Source organism: Schistosoma haematobium, chromosome 1, assembly GCF_000699445.3.
Source record: "Schistosoma haematobium chromosome 1, whole genome shotgun sequence".
NCBI classification, from domain to species: domain Eukaryota; kingdom Metazoa; phylum Platyhelminthes; class Trematoda; order Strigeidida; family Schistosomatidae; genus Schistosoma; species Schistosoma haematobium.
In genome coordinates, this window is record NC_067196.1 from 7,213,995 (window position 1) to 7,239,615 (window position 25,621).

The following is a 25,621-nucleotide window of genomic DNA, read 5'->3' on the forward strand; positions in this document are numbered from 1 at the left end:
TTCGTAGTTCTCCAGGTTTCCGCCCCATACAGTAGAACTGTCTTGACATTTGTATTGAAAATCCTAACCTTGGTGTTGGTTGACAGTTGCTTTGAGTTCCAGATATTTCTAAGTTGTAAATATGCTGCTCATGCTTTGGCGATCCGCGCCTTCACATCTGCATCAGATCCACCCTGTTCATCAATGATATACTATACGATACTGCATTAAATTTATTTTGAATATAGTTAGTAATCTCGGTTTATTTCTGTGAGTTGAATCTTGTTACTTCTATTTACTGGTGTGCGGCAAAAATAGTAAGGTTGTAAGTTGTAATAACTGCTAAGTTGGTCATCCTATTTTGTTTTTGATGTTTTTTAACTTCGAAAAGCTTTGAATCCATTTCTTATTTTTTTGTAAGGTTTGTTGTATATTCCGTCTTAGAGACAAATTATTGAGTGAGATATATTTTCCAGCGACAGTTTTTCACTCATCAGTGCCTAGATGTTACGATCTTGACAATCAATAAATTGATTACTTGATTCGTTATTAATTAATCGTATCAGTGTAAATAAATAGGCGATATATTGTGCGCCCTGGCAATTCAAATTACCACATAGAATAGTCTGTACACACTATCCGGGTAAATCGTTAGGAATAGTTTAAGACTTAGTATCTCTAGATGGTTGTACGGGTGTTGCTGGTTAATTTTAGGCTTAATAATAATATATTGTTTAATCCGTCGTCATAAACAATTCTCTTCGGTGAATACGAAATTTAACCTGATAATAAATGTAGTTTTTTTTGTATTGCCCAGTCTCTCCTTGTATTTAGTCCCAAATGTTTGGACCGGTTAAAAAAAATGCAGAACCACATTTTTTAAACTTTATAGAAAAATCTAAAAGCTCATTGTTGAACATTGAGAATTCAGTCACTAATGTCACTCATTTAGTCTTTTTCTGCAGAATTTTTTAAAAATAATTAGGCCTTTTAATACAATTTAGTAGTTTTGCTCCTTGATGTAATATTTACGAACTAGTAATAACCTGGAATCCAAGTCTTAGCATACATGCCTTTGAGGCGAACTCAATAGTCCAGATGCACTTGGTGTGTTTTTAATACATCAATTGTAGGTCATCGCAAGTTCAGGTACTCATTTTTGTGAAAATTGAAATAAAACATAAATGTGATTAATATTGCTTTCAATTAGATCATCAGGTTTTATTATTATGTACAGGAATATTCGTATGAAACTTTCCATCCAACAAATTCAATTTAAGTCAGTAATCACAATGAAATAGAATGTATAAGTACTCATAATAGGTAAAAAGTACAAATTGAAAGTAAGAAGATATGTGTACTAGTGTAACGGATGCTACTCACAAGATTGAATGTAAGTGGTATGTATCAGAATGTGGCGTCGAGGTTGTCGCAGTCGTTAGGCAGAGGGGACAGTTTCAGTGCATCATAAACACAGCGTAAGCAGAACAGTTGTTGAATCTATAAGAATACAATTTCGATTGTAAAACACACCGCAGGAAGTAAGTGCATTACCAGAGGTTATGTATCCGTATTATATATAGGATGCACATATGTCAATAAAAGACTGATCAATTGTAGTCCTGAACATCAATACGAAAATTCAAACAAACAATACAAAAATGAATTCAAGCTAGGAGATGTTCATTCATTCGTTGATTATTTTGTCTGCTGGTACGTCCAGTGAAGTTATCTCTTCAGAAAGAGCTGGAATTTTGGATGAGCATTAAGGGGGCCAACTTATGTATTTTATGCTTTGTGTGACTAGATATTATTGGTTTGCTAGGAAACGTCAACTCAATGTCGGCTTCGTAGAATGTCCTATTCACTGCTCTTGCCAATCTATCATGTTGGGCATCGCTAGTCACATCCCTGTTGAATTTTGGTTGGATATTTCCAGCTGATTTTTTCCTCTGTATATGTAATTTTTTGAAATCTCCGACAGCCGAAATCCGTCAGAATGCAATTGATAAACTTCAACGTCTTTATGATATCATTTGAACAAATCTTTTTTCTCTGCTTGTGTGACATCTGACCAGATTTTTTGTAGCGGATGGGTGTAAAACTATAGAAGTTTGTATTGCAAAGCTGAGGAGCTCTTTCCATACACGTTCCTACTTCAGCCGTCCCCCTAACTACTTAATGAGATGTCAGAGAAGTTTAATTTCAAATTCATCCTCACCATTGAAAGCGATTCCCTGATATACACTGTTGAGCTGATTTCGTAGCTCTTTATTAGTATTCTGACTTGCGATAATGTGTTTCATCGATTTAGCTGTAGTGTAGATCTCGTTTTTAGTACATGAATGTTTATTGTCCTATTTACTCGCTTAAAATAAAGTAACGGAATCAAGATTCCAAACTTTTGACCCATTAGGTGGACGTCAATCATTTTGGAGTAAACACCGTACCATTAGTTCACATATTGCCTTATAATTCCATTTTCTCATCACTTTTACTGTTTGTCATCTTCAGTTTGATTACTTTTCAAATTTACTCTTCTGATTTGTAACTATTTGTTTCAATAGTTTGTCTTCTCAGTTGGCTACTATCGAAGCACTAGAAAATTAATTGTCCTAGTTAAAAAAGAATAGAAAAACAAACTCTTTTCTTAATTCATTCACATATATATATTATTAATTAGTTTTAGATTTCATAAGTTTTGATCATTAATATTTCACTACATATTATATTACATAGCTTGTGCATTTTATGTAGTCATTTGAAGAAAAAACATTGTTCAGCGACAGTACCATTTCTTATTCAATGTTTCTCTCTGCCTGTCTAGTTTATGACATATGTGTGTACTATATGCCAGTTTTGCGTGATTTAAATAATGTTAGACAAGTATTTATTGTCAATCGTTTTTATTTTAGAAAGGAAAACTTGAGAAAATAAAGTTAAAAAATACCAAACGATATATTTTTTTAAGAATAATAGGAAAAGGAAATAAACTAAACAGATTTATGGCAATAATGAGACCAGTCAATCATATATAAAGATATATTCATTATATGAAAATGGGGATTTATGGAGATTGTAGTAACTTTAATGATTGAATTCATGAGTCGATCTAAGCTAGACTACCACGATCGTTTCGTTTCAGTATGGGCCTCCTCAACATCGCATATCCACGATCCCACATGCCGAACTCGAACCCAGGACCTCCGGTCTCGCGCGCAAACGTTTAAACTCTTGACCATTGAGCAGGCATCCGATGGTGTAAATGTCTTATAAATTCAACAATTGAAATTACTACAATCTCCACAAATCTCTATTCTGATAATAATCATATGCTCACTAGTGACTGGCGTCAAGATGGATTTCCTGGAGTTCTAGTGAGTAGCCATGACCAATGGGGTCTAACCTGTATCGAATGTGAGAAAGTTATCCACCTCACACAAAGGATGAGGGGTTGTGCAAGATCATGTATCTATTGAAGTTAGACATTAACACCGTTAGATGCCGGCTCAGTGACCTAGGGTTTAAACGTTCGCGCGCGAGACCGCAGGTTCTTGCCTCGAATCATGGGTACGAGATTGTGAATACGCATTACTGAGGAGTCCTATACTAGGATGAAATGCCCGTTAAGAAATAAAAACAAGTATTCTATGGAAGAAAAATTGTTTCCCGATTATTTTGTTTTCAAACTCTGTGTAAGGCTAGTTATAGAAAAAAGCGGACGTATCGACGGACCAGTAGGAGTTAAGATTATCTTGGTCTCCACTTCAGGTTAATCTTGTCAGTCAGAGTATTTCACTAAATAAAACCTAGGATTTCAGGCTATAGACGAAATAGTTTTTGCAGGGTAAAGAAATATTACAGAATTCTCATTCACATATATTCTCTAGATATCAATGAACAACGTATTCATAAGAATATCGGTGTCAAGTTACTTAAAAACTTATCCTATAGTCATACTGATTTCTTAATGATTTCGGATTATATATCCAACATGTTGTTCTCAATCAAAGTTACATATCTGCTAGTTATATATCTTTAAACCTGCGAAAACTAATTCCAAGACATGACTCTTCGTTTTCATGATTTTGTACCCGTAAAGTATGAATTATAAACTATTCATCCGTGTTGATGTGGTTACTGGTTCTGGAAGTTTAAAACTAATCGCTTTCAATACTAGTACAATGCAATGATCCATTAAGCTATTGACTCACTATCTTTCATATACCACAATTTCTCCAAATTTATTAAATAGAAATTTCTATCATCCTATTATCTATCATTAATTATTAAGTTTCATTGTTTTTTCGACCTTTTTATTTTTATTTTATCAAAGTTTCATTCACTTCATTAAATCTTTGTTTTAGTCAGATGTTAGTGTTGTTCACTAACTTTACTATTTTCTCTCTTAACTTAATGTGTTTTTTCTTCAATGTAAGGGTTCCTAATTTTTATTTGTTATTTATTTTTTAATGGTCATTATCTTATCCCTTCCTTTTGTTAACAATATATTATGGTTGTTTTATTCATTCTCTTCATATATATGAACATAGATTCTATTTCTGTTCACTTTTGATTTCCTGTATAGACATGAATGTATATATATATATATAAAGTGTTATTTCTTGAAGATTTTCAAAAAGTTTGCTCATTATTGTTGTTAAGCAGTAGTGTAGGAGTATCTGGTATATATCGTCTCATAGAGAACAATAAATAAACCCTACTACTGCTACTCTTATTACCATTGTTTTATTATTATTATTATTGTTATTGGTACTACTACTGTTACTACTACTAGTACTATTGTTATTATTATTATTATTACTCTGACTATTTCTACTGTTGAAAATGAAAGAAATCGTTGATGAGATGATAAGTTTTTATTCATGTTTCAAAAGTATAGTTATTGTTGTTTTTTTTCTTCTTTTAGTTATTTAAAACAGGAAACAATGAATGTCTGTAGAAAAAAAAGTTTCATGGAATTCAGTCAAGGATACTGTGTTTTCTACTAAAAATAATATATATATGTACTTTTCAAAATTATAACGAGCTAATCATATTTTTATCTATACTGGTTTCTATTTTCATTTCTATCAAGAAATTCTTTGAATATTTTTTGTTTTTCTTACTAGAAAATTTTAATGTTTTGAATCAAATAAGTATAAGTAGATCTGGTAGTTATGGTGAACATAACATTCTCATTTTAATATTATACGGAACTATAGGAAAAAAGGTAGAATTATATTTTCCTTGAAAAAGCTTGGATCAGATTACCAGGCGAAACGTTGGATTTACTTCAAATTCTTCTGCTGAGATTTTACAAATACATTCTTTCTCTTTAATGACTCAAGGAATAATTTTGTTGTGATAACTTCTTATCAGTTATTTATAATTATGAGTTCAGGATCTGTGGTAAACTGATAAGGTTTACTAGTATTTCTATCGTGAAGTTACTTACATTTATCGTATGTTTCGATGATATATGCCTTTACTACTGATTGAGATTTTGCGTCTATTTGGGTTGTCTAATCGCGACATTATTTGACCTAGTCTTTGTGCCACAAACCTCTGTATCCATATACCATGCTTTATAGACCTGTTCTGGTGAATTATGATATGGTAGTAGTGGTGTAGTTCAGTTGAAAAATAAGAAGTTATCCAATATGTCAGTGGGTGTTACTCTCTGCTTTGATTTTAACAACGTTCTTTTGAAGGTGTCCATAGACTAATTTACTTATTTATTTGATTGAGCATTGTGTGGGGATGAGTAGATGCGTGTGATGGATTGTCATCCATTATCTAGCACTGCAATATCTGGTACTCAGTTTCAGGAGAAACCTCCGCCAGTATTTGGAGGGTCTTCGTTGTTGTCAGTGTTACTACAAGGATTTTTGTCTATTTAAATAATGTATAATGCATATATATATATATATATATATATACAGTGAATAAAATGTTATATATACAACTGAAAAGTTTAGTTTGTGGGATAAAATGGGAATTTACAAAAGAAGATGAGTAGAAGGTGTAACAAACAAAATCAAAGGACGATTTATGCCGTGGTGCCTACTGTGATGGATTAAACTGCAAAATCGTGCATGGAGGAGAGTTGACAAAGTCGTTCGAAGTAATGACCGGTGTCAGGCAAGGTTGCTTACTCTCACCCTTTCTCTTTCTCGTGGTGATCGACTGGATCATGAAGACGCCAACATCTGAAGGGCAACATGGGATACAGTGGACATCTAGGATGCAGTTAGACGATCCAGACTTCGCAGATGATCTGGCCCTTCTATCCCAAACGCAACAACAAATGCAGGAGAAGACGACCAGTGTAGCAGCAGCAGTAGGTCTCAACATACACAAAGGGAAAAGCAAAATTCTCCGATACAACACAACATACAACAACTGAGTCACACTTGACGGAGAAGATTCTGAAGATGTAAAAACCTTTACATATTTGGGCAGCATGATTGATGAACAGGGTGGATCTGATGCAGATGTGAAGGCGCGGATCGGCAAAGCAAGAGCAGCATATTTACAACTTAGAAATATCTGGAACTCAAAGCAACTGTCAACCAACACCAAGGTTAGGATTTTCAATACAAATGTCAAGACAGTTCTACTGTATGGGGCGGAAACCTGGAGAACTACGAAAGCCATCATCCAGGAAATACAGGTGTTTATTAACAGTTGTCTACGCAAAATACTTCAGATCCATTGGCCGGACACTATTAGCAACAGCGTACTGTGGGAGAGAACAAACCAGATACCAACGGAGGAAGAAATTAGGAAGAAGAGCTGGAAATTCATATCTGTTACACAAGCTAAAGGCTATCTTTATATGGTAACTCAATGGTTAGCGCGTTCAGTATTTGAAGCGAAATACTATTGGGTTCAAGTCCTGGTGTGAATATGGACATTGGGGTGCAAGTATATCCATTTGACATGCTGTTAATAGGATTGAATAACCGTCCTAGATACCACTGTTAACCACAACTATCTATTCTTTAAAGGAATGGAATAGTTTAATTTGACTAACATTTCAACCTTAAAATAAACATTATACTTGATTGTCCTTCTATATTCTGCGTCAAGATGCATATTTTTTTAAATTGTTTTGTTTGTTGCCCATAGATTTTGACAAAATAACATTGTTTTTTTTATAGAAGTATTTATAAATTTTGTAATACAACTCGATAATCAAGTGTATGTCTTCCTAATCCACTTCAATCTACTTGTTTAGTATCTTGGCTAAAGTTAATACCTGGTGGTCCAAATCAAAGTTCATTGAATAGTTTTCAAAATGAAGACAACATGATTGAAAGGCAAATCATTTAGATATTAGCTCTCTGATTTATTAACTTAGTTTTTTTTCTTCATATCTTACTTTATACTGAATAAGATTAATGTATCTTATATTCCGTTTTAATAGATTGCCTCCTAAAGTAGACTTTCTTGAAATATCCGAAAACAAATGAGCGTTTTTCTTTTTGTTTATTCTGTTTGTGTTATATGCTTTTTCGATACAAAAAGAAGCCGCCATTTTTATTCTTTCATATTTAACTATTTATTCGGTACAGATGTTTTTATCTCACAATAAAAAAGAACAAAAACTCTCACTTTATGTTTGTATCATACATGTAATTCAATTTTCTTTGAAGTTCAGTAGTGTGTATAAGAACTTTATGCCAAAGCTCTATACTTGTCTATTTAGTTAGTTAGTGTTTTATTAATAGTAACTTTCTTGATTACGAATTGAATAGTATATTAATTATTTTCAGTAAATCTTACATCATTTTCCACTACTGTCATGTTTTTAATTCCCTTAATATATTAACATGTACCGGTTTATAAGTCATTGGTTTGGCACAATGCCAAAGTCATATAAGTCGGTGTTTCGAATTGGCGACTTAGTCACGTGATATACTAGTAGGACATAAGAACATTACAGTCTTCATCTTTTTTTTACAATTAACTTATTATTTGAAACCATAGTATATTTGAATTCCTTAAAGGAAAATCACTTTGTTTTTTAATTTATTCTTTATATAGTTGACCGATAATAATACTGGATACAATCCATTATCTTCCAAAATTTATGTGAATAATAAGTTCAACAATGATAATAATAGTAATAGTGATATTGATAACATTGAACATGTTAATGATGATGATTACGACGATGAGGTGGATCATAATCTCGATGCGAAATCAAGTAAAATTCATCGTACTACTGTTGTTGCCGTCAGTGCTAAACATAATCCTCAACACTTGCAACTATGTGAATCACAACGAAAACTTCAAGATAATTCTGACAAAACTATTCATAACTCTGTAAGTCTTAATAATATCAAATCAGAATACATTAATCTATCATCTACGAAACGTTTCAATGCTAAATCACAATTATCAGAACTATGTTCACAAAGTTTACCAGCTTCTGGTCGTATATCACCCACATCAAAAATTGTGAGTAGTACTAGTTTTCTTATTTTTTTTTTCGCGTAGCTATTGAATACTTTTCCTAAAAAAGAGAAAACATTCAATTATCGATTCGTTGGACTTCAGTTAGCTTGAAGAAATTCGTGTTTAATATTTTTGTAAAGTGTTTACAATTGTTTCCTTGTTGAGATTATACTTAACTGTGGCATACCTCACCACTTACACATTACGGTTAAATAATTATTTTCGTACACAGAGACTGACATTTTCTAATTCAAGTTAATTCGTAATATTTATTAATTATTCTTTAATGCTACCTGATGCTTAGTACTGATTTCATTATCGTCAGTAAAACGTATTACTAAGTGTAATGATGTAAAACTAATTGGAAACAAATATTTCTTCGCTTATTTCGTTTTTTTCCTACGGTTATCAAGTGCCAATTAATTTCTCAACTGAAGTGAGATTCCACTGAAATATTCATGATTGTAAAATACTCGATACAGTTTGTAATCTGTACACTTTTGGTGATAGATAGTATATTCTTGTACAATTGCAAGGAGACTATCCATTTGTTGTCCATCTTTTACACATCTATAATCACCGTTATAAGAAGTTAATTAACTATGTAACTATTTAATTTCTCATGTGTTTTCTACGCTTCATTAATGGCTTCTCAAAATAACATTGACTTATCTGTTTTCATCTTGTATAATTTATTTTTCTACTCAACAACAATTGATAGCGCATTTACATACTTTACGAAGTGTATCACATTGTTGATTCATCATACTAATCATGTATTAGTTTCTCGTTCATATTTAGATAGTTCTGAATACGATGAAAGTACCATTTCATTGAAATAATGAACCGATCAATTTTATACCACCACCGTTTTGTCCCAGTATACGAATTCTTAGCAGTGAGCGTTCACGATCTCGGACATGGGACTCAAACCCTTGATGTTCGGTCTCGCATGAACGCTTCACCTCCAAACCAAACTTTGATAGTCTCTTCTGTTTTGTTTTAATTACCTGATTCTTTGTATTGTATGTTTCATATAATGTGATGTCTACACTGTGTTCAATCAGTTTTATCAAAATAGCTATCATACTATCTAATTTTTTTTTTAACAGTTATCTTCAGATCTATCCTCTATAGAAATAACCAAGGTCTATCCTCTGCGTTCTTCCCTATGTATGGCTAAGTCTGGATCAAACAATGAAGAACTAAGCTCTTTCAACACACCGCGTCGTAAACCACGTTTAGCACCAATTCGTCAGTCAGATCACTCCATACTTTGGGCATCACAAAATCAAAACTCCCATCTAAGTAATTACATGCCTTTTAAAAGATCGAATTGAACTTATCTGAGTTCACTTTTATAATTTATGTTAAACACATGGTTTAATGTGTACCCCATAACTAAATGGTCATAATCTGCTGATTCAGAAATATAATTTGATCCTCAAACTTAGTCTGTTTTACACCTACCGAATGATGTGAACGTTTATTTGTTTGTATTTATCCACGAGATATGTATCTGAAACCTCCATAAATTCTATTTAATTTAAAAATAATAAGTCCAGAAAAGAAAACTATTCAAATCGTACATGTGTTTTTATACCATTTCAATTCATAATATTTATTGCAAGTTTAGATAATAATCTTTCTTTTCACAGTTGAAATCATCAGTTAATCTAAGCTACAACGCCATTGAAAACCTGAAAGCATTTGACGGCCGTTTCATCCTATTATGGGACTCCTCATCACTGTGCATATTACCCTATTAATTCTAACAGAGTCAACGGTTTCATTTTGTTTATGTTCTTATCAGTTGCTTATAATAAATTTTAAAATCGAAATTATCACAGAAATTAACAGTGGAAATGAACATGTATATCGTGACATAGTGAAGATCCTAGCAAAGTTACTAAGGTCTTAAAAAGTTTTTCTCCAGACAAATAAAGTGTTGGCTAGATAGTTCCAGAACATCGGTACACTGATTATAAATCATGGAGTTAACGAGCTTTAGATAATTGAGTAATGAATTAACTAAAAACTGATTTATAGTAATCAAGAATAATATGAGTTGAAATCAGTCTGTTAGAACTATGAATTCAAGTGAAAAGAAAATGATGTAATGAATACCTGTGAATGAGTTGAAATAAAGAATGATGCAATAAAATGGATGAAGTATTACTAGGATAAAGAAAGGTTTATTACTGCTTCTTTTTGAACATATAACTCTGCCTTCAGGTGTTTGATCACCGTAGGTCCAGCGAATTTCAGATTGGGATTAGATTGTATATTAGGCAACTTGAGAGATTTCAATGTGTCAACTTGATGTCCTGTATCAAAGAGATATCTTGAAATGGTACTGCTGAGTTTCTTTACTTCTCCTGATCTCAGACCATTTTGAATATTTTTTTCTGGGTCGGACGTAAGCTCTTCTTTTTGTTCTATTAATGTAACTTCTTTGGCAGACAAATATCTATTCTTGATAAATTTATATCTAATCATTCAGTAATATGTATCATCAATATACCTTGCAGTAATTTGATCATTACGTATCCAACAACTGTAATCCTACCTGGAAGACATTTTATTATACTTCCTGTTAGTGACTAGTTGGTTGGGGTCCGCATGACTATCGTAACCAATGGTTGGACACTGAGCGACATGGCTCAGAATCGATCACAATGGTGTAGGTGTATACGCTATCTTCCCTTATACTATGGGATTAAAATCGCTTCATATCTTTCTTTCTACGAACTAATTCTTTCTTTCTGTACTATATCCTTATATGCAATCCTTCTTTTATATATTACACCATTGAGTTAACTGCTTCTATGAATCCATTGTTCGTCTCGCTGTGCTAATGAGGTATGGCAACTTGCCTGGTCCTACGTTGTAACTGACTGAGTGACATAATTAGTCTATGGTTGATAATCACCCTAATAAATGGTGTATTTGGCATAAAATACACAATTATTTCCTTGATATTTAATTTGTAAAGCTTGTGCTTTGTTGAATAATGTATCACTTAAAATGTGAAGTTTGTTGTAATCTCCACAATATGCATAACTAATATATACAAGTTTTCTTTATCTAAACTGATGATTCTTTCCATACATATTGGTGGGTCATTTAATTGTGACATCAAATCGCTTCAGGTTAATTAATTTAGATAAACTTAATCAAAACTACATCCCTTTAGTTCTAACTTATGTCATGTCATTTCTGTTTTTGGTCTTTAGTTTTAATGTTCAAATATATAGAACCGTAGATTTATGGTTAAGGCGCTTGACGTTCAGACACTTAGTTCTAGGTTTAAACCCCGCTTCATCTATTACAGTTTAAGCGAGTGAACAGTATCATTACCCCTTAAACTTAATGTTCCTCATATCTGAGTACGTTATGAATGATTTAAGCTTATTTGAAATTAAAATTATTTATGATTTCGAATAACAGCTATAAACGGAGTAAACACAATTAAATAATCATGTTTCAGAATTATAGATAAAAAGTAATGATGATCACTGTTGTTTTCCTATGACTTTTCTTACATAAACTCGGTGTACTCACTGGACAGTTTCCATTATTAGCCGATTTCCCATCCCATATATGTGCTTACTGACGATTATCTTGTATATTATGTTGGATTTCTTATTTCATAAATAATCCACCGTATCTAATCCATCTCGTTTAATATTGTTTAACTATTGAAGTATTATAATTGAAACAATTATAATCTATGTAAAAGATATTCATAATTTCGTTTGTTTCAACGTATTACAAAATATGCAGGTTGTTTGCTTTTGTGCTATAGGGAACACTTTATTACTGATTGTTTAAATATGAAATTGTGCATTTTCTTTCCCATTCTTTTTCTTCATTCCATTATACTTGTCTATATTATCTCTTTTTTTTAAAAACAGATTCCATGTATCATTCTTCGTTGTTACCAACTCGAGCTACTCTAGTTCGTCAAAGTAATAGGTCACGTCCAGCTCTTAATCAAGTTTTTATTAATATTAATACAAATACAGAAAATTATCTAGAATGTAATCGTTTTGGATATAATATAATTACACCGAATAATTCTTTAAATACTTATCATTCTACTTCATGTATAACACCTAGAGAAAGTGTGAATAAAAATAATCGGAATATCCAATCGGACAGAATAGTTACATCATCAGTTGACAACTTGTATTATAATAATATGAATACAATTAGTACAACTAGTAGATCTAATCATACTGAGTATGATTCATTTTATTATAGTCACAATGATGATAATAAAACAGTTGAAGAAGAAATTTACGACGAGGATTATGAATCCGATGAAGAATTTACAGATGGTGATGATGTAGATGAACGAAGTAGTAGTACAATTAATAATGCAACATTTTGGCGTTCAAATCGATCAACAAAACCTAATTCATTACCTGCCAGTGCATTACCATTAAATCTGCACAATAATGATTCAGCTTTACCAAATTCACCAAGTTCTGAAATTCCTGAAGTACGTTTTTACTACAGTGTTTATTGCAATTATCATTATCAAACAAGATATTATTTTATTAATTTGATGGTCAAAAACTTGGAATATTCTCCTCTTTGAGTTTTTCTAAGTACCTCATTCTTATCGCACAATTGTTTTGACTCATAAGACTACGCGTTTTATTACAGCATTCTGATTTTTGTTTATTTGATGTATTATTTTTCTCTACTTACCCAATATGTCCTAAGACTGGCTTTAAATACATCTAGTACTCATCACTGTCAGCTAACTCAATTATGATGACGTTGTTATATCACACTAGGTTATTCTGAAGTAAAAAGAATGTTTACTTCTCTTTTCTTAGTGGAGTTTCGTTCTCTGACCAGGATGGTCTACTTGTTAAGCTTCCATCGTCCTTCAGGATAAGATTGTCTGCACAAACTTTGGAAAGAAGTGAGCTATTCGGATTTGTCCTCTTGTGATTGACAGTTCATTCCATCGACCTCTATCTTGATTGACCTGCATATTTGTTTTGACCATCTTCGTTTGTGACCTGATTCTTCATCTTATATTTGTCCATCTTTCTCAGAGAATGAAACTCCTCCAAATCATCAGCCTGAGCTACAAATGGTCTCCATTTCAATATTTTCAGTCAGTCACAATGTAGAATCCCGTACGTATGCATAGCGATAATTTGTCATGCCCCATTAGCACAGTGAGATAAGATTTTCCATCCCGATCTCAGTGTAGCAGAGGTAGTAACAATATTGGTGGTAATATAGAAGATTAGGTTTCGAATATACGATTCAAGAAAATATGAGCTAGTTAAGCAAAGAATATTTATGAGAAATTTAGAAACTTTAGATTTAAGATGAAATAAAAAGCCATATCATCTAAAGTCTACCCACTGGTTATGACGGTCACGCTGACCCCAACCAGGTAGCCTAGATCTGTTTGCAAGGCTCAGTTCAATTTTCAGTAACTTCATTGACTGACGCTATGCTTTGATTTGGCCACCGCTAGCTTCAAACCTAATCCTACTTCAGACAACATCGACCGTCAACGTAGGCGGTGGTTGTGCCTATGTAACACATTTTATTCCATGAACGTTGTGTAGTCAATTTTCAAGCTTCGGTTTAAATGGCTGTGTCATTCAATGTTTTTGAAATGTTTGCTTAGAGCCTAAAATCAATGTCATAGTTATCATAAATTATCGTTGTCCCATTTTGTTTCTGTATCTTAAAAACACCCCTACTTCTTTATTTTACCACTTCTATATTTTAAACCATAAAAAAACAATGTATAAACTATTACATCTATAGCTTAAATTCTGTAATAAATTTATTAAACACAATCTCGAATATATTAAATGTCGGTATCGAATAAGCTACTTGACTGCGCAATTGATTAAGACTTATGCGGCACTCTTAATTGAGCAAAATGATTTACATCATCATCATCATGGGTATTCTTCACCATTGAAATTTGATTATATTATTGTATTATCTGTCACAAAAGATTTTCAAACGATGTAATTAATTTGTCCTTAAAACATTCAACTTTCAATTACTAAACTTCAGGTTCGAACCCTGCTTAATTTATGTAGCCGATTATCAACTTAATCAATACAGCAAAGTTATCAAAAACCATTTAATGCATGTAGAAAGAAAAGCTGCGAACGCGAATAACGAAACGATAATAAAATTATACGCAGATATACATATTCTCTACTGAGGAAATTTTAAGTGAAAATGTAGGCGTTTTACTATTTCATCCTTACCATTAATTTCATTGTACAATCTATAACTATCGTTTGATAAGTGCACGTATCTAAGTTTGTTGGTGTATGCCTGTGTATATGTCAAGGAAAGTATACGTTTTTCTTGTTACTAACTGTTCATTGTCTTCGGTGGGTGTGGTTGTTTATTATTTATTTATTATGTATAGTATGTATGTGTATGGTTAATTCTGTTTCGTTGAATTTAATTTATTAAATTATATATCTGATACTCTGTTCATGATGTAAATAGTTATTTATGTGTATTCCTGTATATGAATGTATATAAGAGCATTCGATGTCTCTACCCCCTTTTCCCCTTCATAATTTATCTTATTCTTAATTTCTTTTGTAATGAACTTTCTAATTATTGACAATTTTTATCATTTTTCTTGTTACTTTTCGTTGGATATACATTAGGATGTCTCACAACATAATGTATGCTCTCTTTCTCTCCCTCCCTTCCCTCGCTCTCTCTCTGTTTGTGTATGTGTCTATGTTCTAATTGTAAGAATAATCATCATTCATAAGTTGTGTGTATTACAGAAAAAAATATCCGCTTCAGTAAATCAAATTTGTGTATTGAATACGTTCATTATTGAATTATATAATAATAGTGTTGATAGAAATGTCATTGAAAGACTCATATTCCCTGATTATAAAAATGCTATTTGAAATCCTGATAAATGGTATGGGCACCCGGGCAGTATCCCAGCTCTCACATAAATCGAATGATATATGTGACGCATATCTATTTAATGCCTCCTTGTACCAATGTTTATGTGTTTAAATAAAATAAAATAAATAACCTCTAGATCATAATGAAATCTATTGATATTTTAAATTTCAGATCATGAAATGATTTGATCCTATTTCTACTTTTTATTTATTTATTCATCAGTTGATATGAATATACAACCTAACATTAAACGGTTTTCCTGAAAAAAAATTTTCTTTTCTGAATTCATTATACCTTTTTATTTGTTCTATGATACAATTGACAAATAATTCTCATTTAAACATTAAAAAATTAAAGAAAACACGAAGTTTGGCAAAGGGATCTCTTTTCAACCTTTAATTATCTTAACAACAACATTTTAATTGAGATCATGAACCGATTGATGTTAGACCACCATTGAAAACCTGGAAGCACTGGACGACCGTTCCGTCCTATTGTGGAACTCCTCAACAGTGCGCATCCACGATCCCCCCCCGTGAGATTCGAACCCAGAGCCTTCAGTCTTGCGCGCGAACGCTTAACCCACAATAGAACGAACCGGCTATCTAGTGCTTCCAGGTTTTTAATGGTGGTCTAACATCAATCGGTTCATGATCTCAATCAAAAACTTGATAATCTGCACGACCCCTATACTAATAAAAATATTTTAATCATCTTATTATATTCACTAAATCTGATGTTATTATTCGTATTACGTAACTTAGTATTACAATCTTTCTATTACGTCATCTTGTTTATTCGTGTTCACATTTCCTCACTGAATTAGTACTTGAACAAAAAAAATTATTTTTTCATATATATACGATTGTACAGCTTGATAGTAAATTCGTTGAAAAGAGATCCCTTCGCTGAACTTCGTATTTTAAAATTAACTTTTATCATGGACTGATACCATTTAGAAAATAGATAAACGAAATATTGTACTCATTGTAAGATTTAAAGATTTTCATTTCCTCGATCTAATGAATGAACGAACACTTTTGAAAAAGTCAAAAACCAAAAAAAGAGATCCAATGAAAATATCTATCAAGTGTTCCATGATTTTTATTGAAACTGTTCTAGCTAATAACTTTACATACTGAAAATTAATTCCTACATAAATTAATAGAACAAGGTTTTGTTAGAAATGAAGTCTTTTTTAGTACAAAATATAATCTAGAATTTGTTAGTCAAAAGGCAGTAGATCAAACGTTAAGAGATGTAGTCCGAAGGGGATGAAGAAAAATAAACGAACAAAGAGTACGAAAAATAATAAGAAGAAATAAAATCATTTATTAAAGTTAATTTGACCAAGGAAGAGATAAAGGTGTTAAAAATCTCTTATGAATACAAAACTTGGATTGTTAGCTTGAGTCCTTATAGCCCTGGTCATTTATAAGAGACGAAGTCGAACTGCATAAGGAAAATTAGTAATGTTGGAGATGCTAGATCCACAGAGCTCACTTGGTAAACGTCTTAATTTTGTAATTTAATTTTAAAAATTGGGATTTATCATTTTCGCTCCAAAAGCTCATATTTTGCCTTCGGATTGTATATCCTTTTTTGAAAGACCCTTAATGTGATTATTTCATTTCCTCTATTAGTACACTATTTTGTGACGTTTCCCAAGGACATTTTTGTGCCGTACATATACGCTTGAGTTGTGTGCTTGTTCGTTCGGGCTTTTGGCTGCTTGTGGAATATACTTTTTCTTCAGCTACATCTGGTCTTTCCCCTGTAGTAAGCATTGCTTTAGCTCTGTGGATTAGTTTGACTTGTCCTGTTATTATGTTGCTGACTTTTGACTTTCGTTCCGTCCGGCGGCTTATATGATATCGTGATTTCTTTAAACGTAGCAAGTAGGAATACGATAAATCACTTTAAATGCCCTATTTGTATCTACTACATGACCGCTATCGATCAAGGGTGATAGAACAGAGCTGCGTATTGTCTCACCGATACCTTTTCCTAATCACGAATTGAAGTGTTCATTAACTCGTTGTCTCAGTTACCTGGTTGTGTACCCAATATAGAATTCTCCATGGAAACAGGTGAATTTCGTGCATTAAAATTAGAAGCGAATACAGGAATAAGATGAAATGTAGGCAAAACTTAATATTCAAGCAAAATAACTTGTATGGTTACAACTCTTCATATATAGGAGTAAAAACATGAAATATTTGGATACAGTCAGTCAGTCAGTAACAACGTAGAACTTCGTACGTACGTACATCAGTTCGAGTTGCCACACCACATTAGGACAGAGATGCAGTTGTCGATTCAAATCCCGTAGTGGTAGAGGTAGTTAAAGTATAAGCAGTGATCGGAAACATTAGGGCTTGAAGATGTTATTCAGGGAGTTTGATGCAGTGAAATAAATTTGGAAAGAGAAAAAAAGAAGGGACATGAAGAATTCAGAAGATTAGAATTTGCGAGAACACAAAGAGTGGATGCACCTGCGTCATTGCAAACGATTTTGAGTCATGTCATTCAGGGTCTCTAACCATCGGTTGCTATCATCTCGCGGTCTCTAACCAGGTAGTCTACACCTACAAACATGGCTCAGTCCACTTGTCAGTGACTTCATAGATTTGTGCCATATTTTGGTTTGGCCGCCCCTAGCTTTCTTCCAACCTACTCCTATACCATTGAGTTTTTGGATACACTGAAAACTACTGGAAGACATTTAGATAAGAGCTAACGCCATGCCAAAAAATTAAAAAAAGCACTAACTGTCATTGTGTCTAGTAAGACACTAGGATTATTACTAAAAACTTAGTAACCTCGTGATCGCCTTAGCGGTAATTTATTTGAGAATCTTTTCAACATTTGACTATTAATTATTCTCAGTTTATTTAGTAAAGATTCACAGTAAGACGGAAAGTTGTTCTCATCATATGAACTAATGTTTATCTTTGAATGTTAATGCATCAATATGTTTTATTTCATCTATTGTCTTATGATAGGAAAAATCATTTTCATCATATCTCTTAACTAGTTGATCAATCTTGATATCTCTTGAAGTTTATTTATTAATTATTCGTAATTCTTTGGATTTTCATTGGAAAATCTGTTTTCTATTTTCCTTTCGTATACATTGAACTTTCTTATAATTTTTCTTTAAGTAAGGATTTCTTTTCCTTTTAGGTATCTAGTATACGTAGTGCTGCATCTCATAGACGTGCAATGCGATTATTTGAAGAAGCTGAAAAACGTAAACAAAGTGAAAGTTATAATAATCTACAAATATTGTCCACTTCATCAACACCTCTATCATCGATAAGAATTACAAAAATGCACAATACTGAACTATCAAGTAACATAAATAGATTGAATCCTGATATTCATCTTGTAAATTCAACTTTATCCGGTCCTGTGTTAACACCAGCTGTTGTTCCCGCAACGTCATCACAACGTTTCATTCCTGGAAAACGTTCAGCTAAAAGTACGTCTTGTAGTTTATATTGTAAAACTTTATGACGAATATGTCGCTTCAGTCTTTATATATATATATATATATATATATATATATATATATATATATATATAAGCTACTGCTATGCGACTCATCATTCTTAATTTATTCCCAACCCATTAGTTACAGTCTAGTATATTCACAGCCACTTTTGGCTTCATTTTGTTTAATTATTATTTTTCATTTTATGATGTGATGTGGTCTGGTCTGCTTGTAAATAAACTACATATGTCTGAAATTTAATATTATTGTCGTTATTATTAATGGTTTTATTCATTATTATATTTTTGGTACAATATAGAATTCTCAGCACAAAGTATTTCAACAAATTTCTTTTTCTTATTTCTTGAATGATTCTTACGCTAAATATTGAGTTAGATGCTAGCAGTTCACGAATCGACATCTGATTGATGTTCATTCTTTTCAATACATATTTCCAGCTACCACGATGTCTCGGATTGTACTTTTTTGCAACTTGTACAGCGAAAGGTCGTAAACATTTCATAAACGCAACCGGATAGGTTATGCGTTGAATAGACATAATGATGTTTTTGAAAAAACAAAAACAGATAACTTGTTGAAATATCTATATGACAGGAACAGGTAGCCCAGATATTCAAACAGGCCACCAATAATAATAAAAATTCATACAGTGGAGATAAGTGTTGTATTATGAACTGAGCAGGCAGGGCTTAGCGAAAAGATGCTATATCGAGGACCTATAAAGACTCAGAGTTGACTCAAATCTGCTACTGCTGGTTGACGTGTCGTGCGTTTAGAGCAGGACCATCGTTATAGAAGTGGGTATTCTGACTGACGATTTTGTCACGTGATATGTGACGACCCAGATATCATAACAACTAGTCTAATCAGCTGTAGTTAGAATCATGTGCTAACTTTCAATCCTTCATGGATAAATAAATAAATAAACAAATCAGAATGAGGGTTTGTAGAGTTTCTAGTATTGTAACAGTTGAATTATTGAGTCGATCAATGCTAGATATCAACATCGCTGGGTGCCGGCTCAGTGGTTTATGTGTTAAGCGTTTGCGCGCGAGACCGGGGGTCCTGGGTTTGAGTCCCACGTGCGGGATCGTGGGTGCGTACTGCTGAGTCCCATATTAGGACGAAACGACCGTACAGTGCTTCTGGGTTTTCAACGGTGATCTAGCTTAAATCGACTCATGAATTCAGCTGTTGAAATACATAAATATCTGTGTATTTATCAATTGCTACTCGTCAGTTACGAAAATCACAAGTAAAATTATCGACCGTTGTTGCCTACCTTGACGTGGTGGTTGGGCTTGCCTATCGTGATGAAACAACCGAGCTATACTAGCTGGAACAATCGTTCCTCAGGGTCCTACCATACCAGACAGGTCGGTTGAATAATGGTAAGACTGAAAACAACACACCCAAGGTCCGAAGGCGAAGTCGTACTGCTGACTGTACGGAGGTGTGACAGCAGTTAGGTGTTTCCTTCAGACAACTGGCATGACGGTGATGTTGCCTTCTCACAAGGAGGGGTAGGGTTAGAAATGGCCGACCCTAAAAATGCACACTTCGCCTTATCCCATGGATATCCGTGTCCGTCGGTAAGGTCTCATCAAGTGTGGAGCTAACACTAAAATTACTCACAAAAAGGTCGTGTGTGACGGACCTCAAGCAGTTGTCCCTTGGGCACTGCGGTCACGCTCTCGAGTCACCTCTAATCCAATTTACGTTTCAGGTACCTCCAGAAGAACCCTTCCACGATGTGGGCAACCGGGAAGTGATAACCGCTCTCATACCTCTAACAGCACTCAAGACCACTGTATTCATAATCAACCCCTTTCTTCAGTTCCTAACAGCAGTCTAGTTTGATTCGTGCATGTTTCAACATTCATTTCTAAGTATTAAGGTGTTTTTTCCATTGAACATCAAACGAAATACAATGATGATAAAAATTATTTTCAAAATGAAACATTTAAAAGTCTTATCCATATTTATTTGTACCGCGTTGATTAAAATTTTCATCTTCATGTTGAAATGATTTATACAATTTTTATTTCTATCGACAAAAATGGGTTAATAATATGCGAATATAGTTTGGTTAAGAAATATCTATTACAAATGGAAGTTAATCCACTTTCGAAAAAAAAACTAATATTTATTGTATAATGTCGAAATAATGTCTCTACAATTTATGTTAATAAGGAATAGATTATATTTTCAATTGTATGACATCAATATTTCATGAAGTTCATTCTTTTTGTCTAAAAAATTTTTTTCACTGGTTGAAATCATGAGTCAATTGAAGCTAGACCATCATGAAAAACCTGGAAGTACTGGACGGCCGTTTCGTCGTAGTATGGGACTCCTCAGCAGTGTGCATCAATTGACTCATGATTTCAACCAGTGAAATTTCTAAAAATCTCCAGAAAACCCATTCTGATAAGAAAATTTTTGTTTTTCAACATCATAGGTTAATATGATAAAGTCGATAATGTTTTTTTAGTTGTATGAAACTTTTTCAGCAATGTGCATCTACAATCTTACACGCAGGAATGAGACGGAGGACCTTTGGTCTTGCGTTTGAACACTTAACCTTAAGACCACTGAATCGGCATCTAAAGATGTTAATGTTTAACTTTAATTAATTCACGATATTCCACATTTAATTATAGTTCTTTATAATTGCTTGAATCTTCACGTTGATATTAAGGACTGCGATTGATCAGTTTCTTTCTGACATATTTTTATACTGAACGAATTGCTTTGATATTCCCGTTAGGTCGTAAGTTGTTTTTTATCATGAAAAAAGACTGATCAATTAGTAACTTTTTTTTGATTCAATAGCGTCTATATTGATCAATAATCTTTTAAAGTACAACGAGTTACTCCGTTTATTTAACATGAAGTAATATATATGACATGATCAAAATTATATCTCAGATATTCTCCCGTCAAAAAAAAAACAACATACAAACAAGCAATGTTTTATCTATTCACTTTTCAAATAAAGAATTTATAATTAAAAGTTTCGGTTTATCATAAATTTTCTTAGGATTCATTAACTTTTCATGTGCTTATATTGTTGTCGTTGCTAATCTATGATTATTTATTGTACGCTTGTGTTGTTGTTTGGCTTTTTTTTGTTTTTCTTTCTATAATTTTCAAATAAGTCTCAAGTTAAATTTTTTCATCATCTTGATGTAATTTGAGCTGTTGTTATCGTCGTTGGTGTCGGTTAGTTATTGTTTGATATGCATTTATTTGTTTTGTATATATATTTAATTGATTTTATATCGTTGCTATGACGCCAAACAGACATATATATTTATACATATATATATTTATTTTTTCGGTTATCGAAATAAACACTGATCTATTATTATCATCCTTTGTAATATTTATCCACTAAAATTAATTAAAAAGATACTCAAATGTATGACTTTTGAAATTGAAATTTTTACAATGATTAAGTAAACTCTTCAAATATATATCTAATTTATCAAGTAGTCATATCATCAAATATTTTGATGTTAAACAGTAGCATGTGGTCGTCAATCACACAGTGAATCTTGATCAACGTATAACCTGGCTCAATGCTCATTGTCCCAAATTAACATACTATATCAGCACACACGACCTGATCAATTTGAAATATGAATAAATAACGAATCATAGTGATGTAGTAACAATGACTACAAGAATGACCAACTTTTGAGAATACAGCGCAATCAAAGAGACTGATTGGAAAGGTATATATATCTATATCTGTAGAGCAAAGCTGCGAGTGAAGACCTGTAGGAAGATAAAGAGTGAAGGAACCTCAACTTCGGTTGGTTGCTGAATTCGAGATATGTCAACCAATGTCTCCGTCCACTGGTCGTCATCATTGTGATGTCGATTCCAACCAGATAGTCTGTACATGTCTACACAACTCAGACCAATAATCAATGACTTCATGAATTGGTTGACATGTCTTGGTTTGATCATTATTAACTTTATTCTCACCTACTTCTACATCACCGAACATTCATCGTCAAAGTTAACACTAATTAGGCCCCCCCCCGCACACAACACATATCTTAAACACCTCAATCAATCTATATTCATAGTTATTGTATCAACTTATTTGCCACGTTTACCTTATACACTATTCCCAACATCAACATTGCTTACTGTCTCTCTCCACGAAACCCGAACAATGCTTTGAATACATCTATGATCAAAAGCTGTTGTCTGTGTGCATTATTGATGGGTTTTTGTTTTCTGATTTGGATAATTTGGTCATAGGGCTTTTATTATTTTTCCGAACATTTTTCTCAGCTTATGCTGTCGACTTCCATTCTGTTTGCTTATTGTCGACCTTTAACTTGTCGTTGTGTACCCCTTAATCCTGTCTCCCTTTTGATCGAATTCTTGTTCCTGTATTTGTCTATGATTTTCCTGATTGGTTGACAGGTTTGAATGATTTCAGTGTGTTTATTGATTGCAGATTGATCTGAGCTACAAATAGTGGTCACCAGTTAAAATTTTCATTATTGAGACATTTGAATGGGGATTTATCAATGAGAATAAAATAGTTTTGGTAGTTCCCATTTGAACAATAGAATTCTATTTGCCTTAAAGAAACTTCATATACTTACTGTTGGTTACTGTTTAGCAATTAATGAGTATACTTTATTTACTATCTTTTACATTTTCCTTTTAATGTTTTGTTGTATGTGTAAGTAATGTTAAACAAATCCCATTAGCCATCTCACAATCAGTAGTGTTGTACCGCTAATTTGCTTATTACTGAATATTCATGGATTACGTTGTATAATGACTTTAGAAAACTACTGAAAATCAGAGGTCATTAGATAACTGTTTTGTCTTAGTATGGAACTCCTTATTATAGATATCTACAACCCCTGACAATGATCATAGCTACCATACAAGGTTTTATAAGAAGCTCTTAATCTTTAAACCAATAAGACTCTATTCAAAGATCTATATATCTAACTTTAATAAATTCAAAATATTGTATAACCATCTTCTTCGCTGTTTTACACTTAACTATCATATCGGATATGGTTGAGCTTTACTAGTTATAACTTTTCACTAACACTAATATTACATCTCGAAATTAATCATTAATAATAAAGTATATGAGTATTAAAGATCTTCCACACTGATTTTTTTCAATTTCTATTATCAATCATTTTTATTGTTTATAATATCATTGGATAGTTTATTTTTTCTTCTTCTTTGTTTTAAAAGTGGTATACAAAAGGCGCACACATTTATTACCTTACTACTACTACTACTACCACTACTACTACTACTACTACTACTACTACTGCTACTACTACTACTGCTGCTGCTGCTGCTGCTGCTGCTGCTGCTGCTGCTGCTGCTGCTGCTGCTGCTGCTGCTGCTGCTGCTGCTGCTGCTGCTGCTGCTGCTGCTGCTGCTGCTGCTGCTGCTGCTGCTGCTGCTGCTGCTGCTGCTGCTGCTGCTGCTGCTGCTGCTGCTGCTGCTGCTGCTGCTGCTGCTGCTGCTGCTGCTGCTGCTGCTGCTGCTGCTGCTGCTGCTGCTGCTGCTGCTGCTGCTGCTGCTGCTGCTGCTGCTGCTGCTGCTGCTGCTGCTGCTGCTGCTGCTGCTGCTGCTGCTGCTGCTGCTGCTGCTGCTGCTGCTGCTGCTGCTGCTGCTGCTGCTGCTGCTGCTGCTGCTGCTGCTGCTGCTGCTGCTGCTGCTGCTGCTGCTGCTGCTGCTGCTGCTGCTGCTGCTGCTGCTGCTGCTGCTGCTGCTGCTGCTGCTGCTGCTGCTGCTGCTGCTGCTGCTGCTGCTGCTGCTGCTGCTGCTGCTGCTGCTGCTGCTGCTGCTGCTGCTGCTGCTGCTGCTGCTGCTGCTGCTGCTGCTGCTGCTGCTGCTGCTGCTGCTGCTGCTGCTGCTGCTGCTGCTGCTGCTGCTGCTGCTGCTGCTGCTGCTGCTGCTGCTGCTGCTGCTGCTGCTGCTGCTGCTGCTGCTGCTGCTGCTGCTGCTGCTGCTGCTGCTGCTGCTGCTGCTGCTGCTGCTGCTGCTGCTGCTGCTGCTGCTGCTGCTGCTGCTGCTGCTGCTGCTGCTGCTGCTGCTGCTGCTGCTGCTGCTGCTGCTGCTGCTGCTGCTGCTGCTGCTGCTGCTGCTGCTGCTGCTGCTGCTGCTGCTGCTGCTGCTGCTGCTGCTGCTGCTGCTGCTGCTGCTGCTGCTGCTGCTGCTGCTGCTGCTGCTGCTGCTGCTGCTGCTGCTGCTGCTGCTGCTGCTGCTGCTGCTGCTGCTGCTGCTGCTGCTGCTGCTGCTGCTGCTGCTGCTGCTGCTGCTGCTGCTGCTGCTGCTGCTGCTGCTGCTGCTGCTGCTGCTGCTGCTGCTGCTGCTGCTGCTGCTGCTGCTGCTGCTGCTGCTGCTGCTGCTGCTGCTGCTGCTGCTGCTGCTGCTGCTGCTGCTGCTGCTGCTGCTGCTGCTGCTGCTGCTGCTGCTGCTGCTGCTGCTGCTGCTGCTGCTGCTGCTGCTGCTGCTGCTGCTGCTGCTGCTGCTGCTGCTGCTGCTGCTGCTGCTGCTGCTGCTGCTGCTGCTGCTGCTGCTGCTGCTGCTGCTGCTGCTGCTGCTGCTGCTGCTGCTGCTGCTGCTGCTGCTGCTGCTGCTGCTGCTGCTGCTGCTGCTGCTGCTGCTGCTGCTGCTGCTGCTGCTGCTGCTGCTGCTGCTGCTGCTGCT

At 34.5% G+C, this 25,621-nt stretch overlaps 1 protein-coding gene across 1 annotated transcript in view; it reads left to right on the plus strand.

Moving 5' to 3' along the window:
* The window catches only part of MS3_00010037 (uncharacterized protein), a gene marked incomplete at both ends in the record, with an annotated part of 95,794 nt that overhangs the window by 25,912 nt on the left and 44,261 nt on the right, over positions 1 to 25,621 (plus strand). Inside the window, 6 exons of the mRNA XM_051218374.1 lie at positions 8,032 to 8,448; positions 9,558 to 9,753; positions 12,363 to 12,952; positions 18,574 to 18,875; positions 23,621 to 23,657; positions 24,152 to 25,621. The exon at positions 24,152 to 25,621 is cut by the window's right edge and continues 2,531 nt beyond it. Coding sequence (XP_051073039.1) covers positions 8,032 to 8,448; positions 9,558 to 9,753; positions 12,363 to 12,952; positions 18,574 to 18,875; positions 23,621 to 23,657; positions 24,152 to 25,621 — 3,012 coding nt within the window. The remainder of the gene's footprint in view (positions 1 to 8,031; positions 8,449 to 9,557; positions 9,754 to 12,362; positions 12,953 to 18,573; positions 18,876 to 23,620; positions 23,658 to 24,151) is intronic.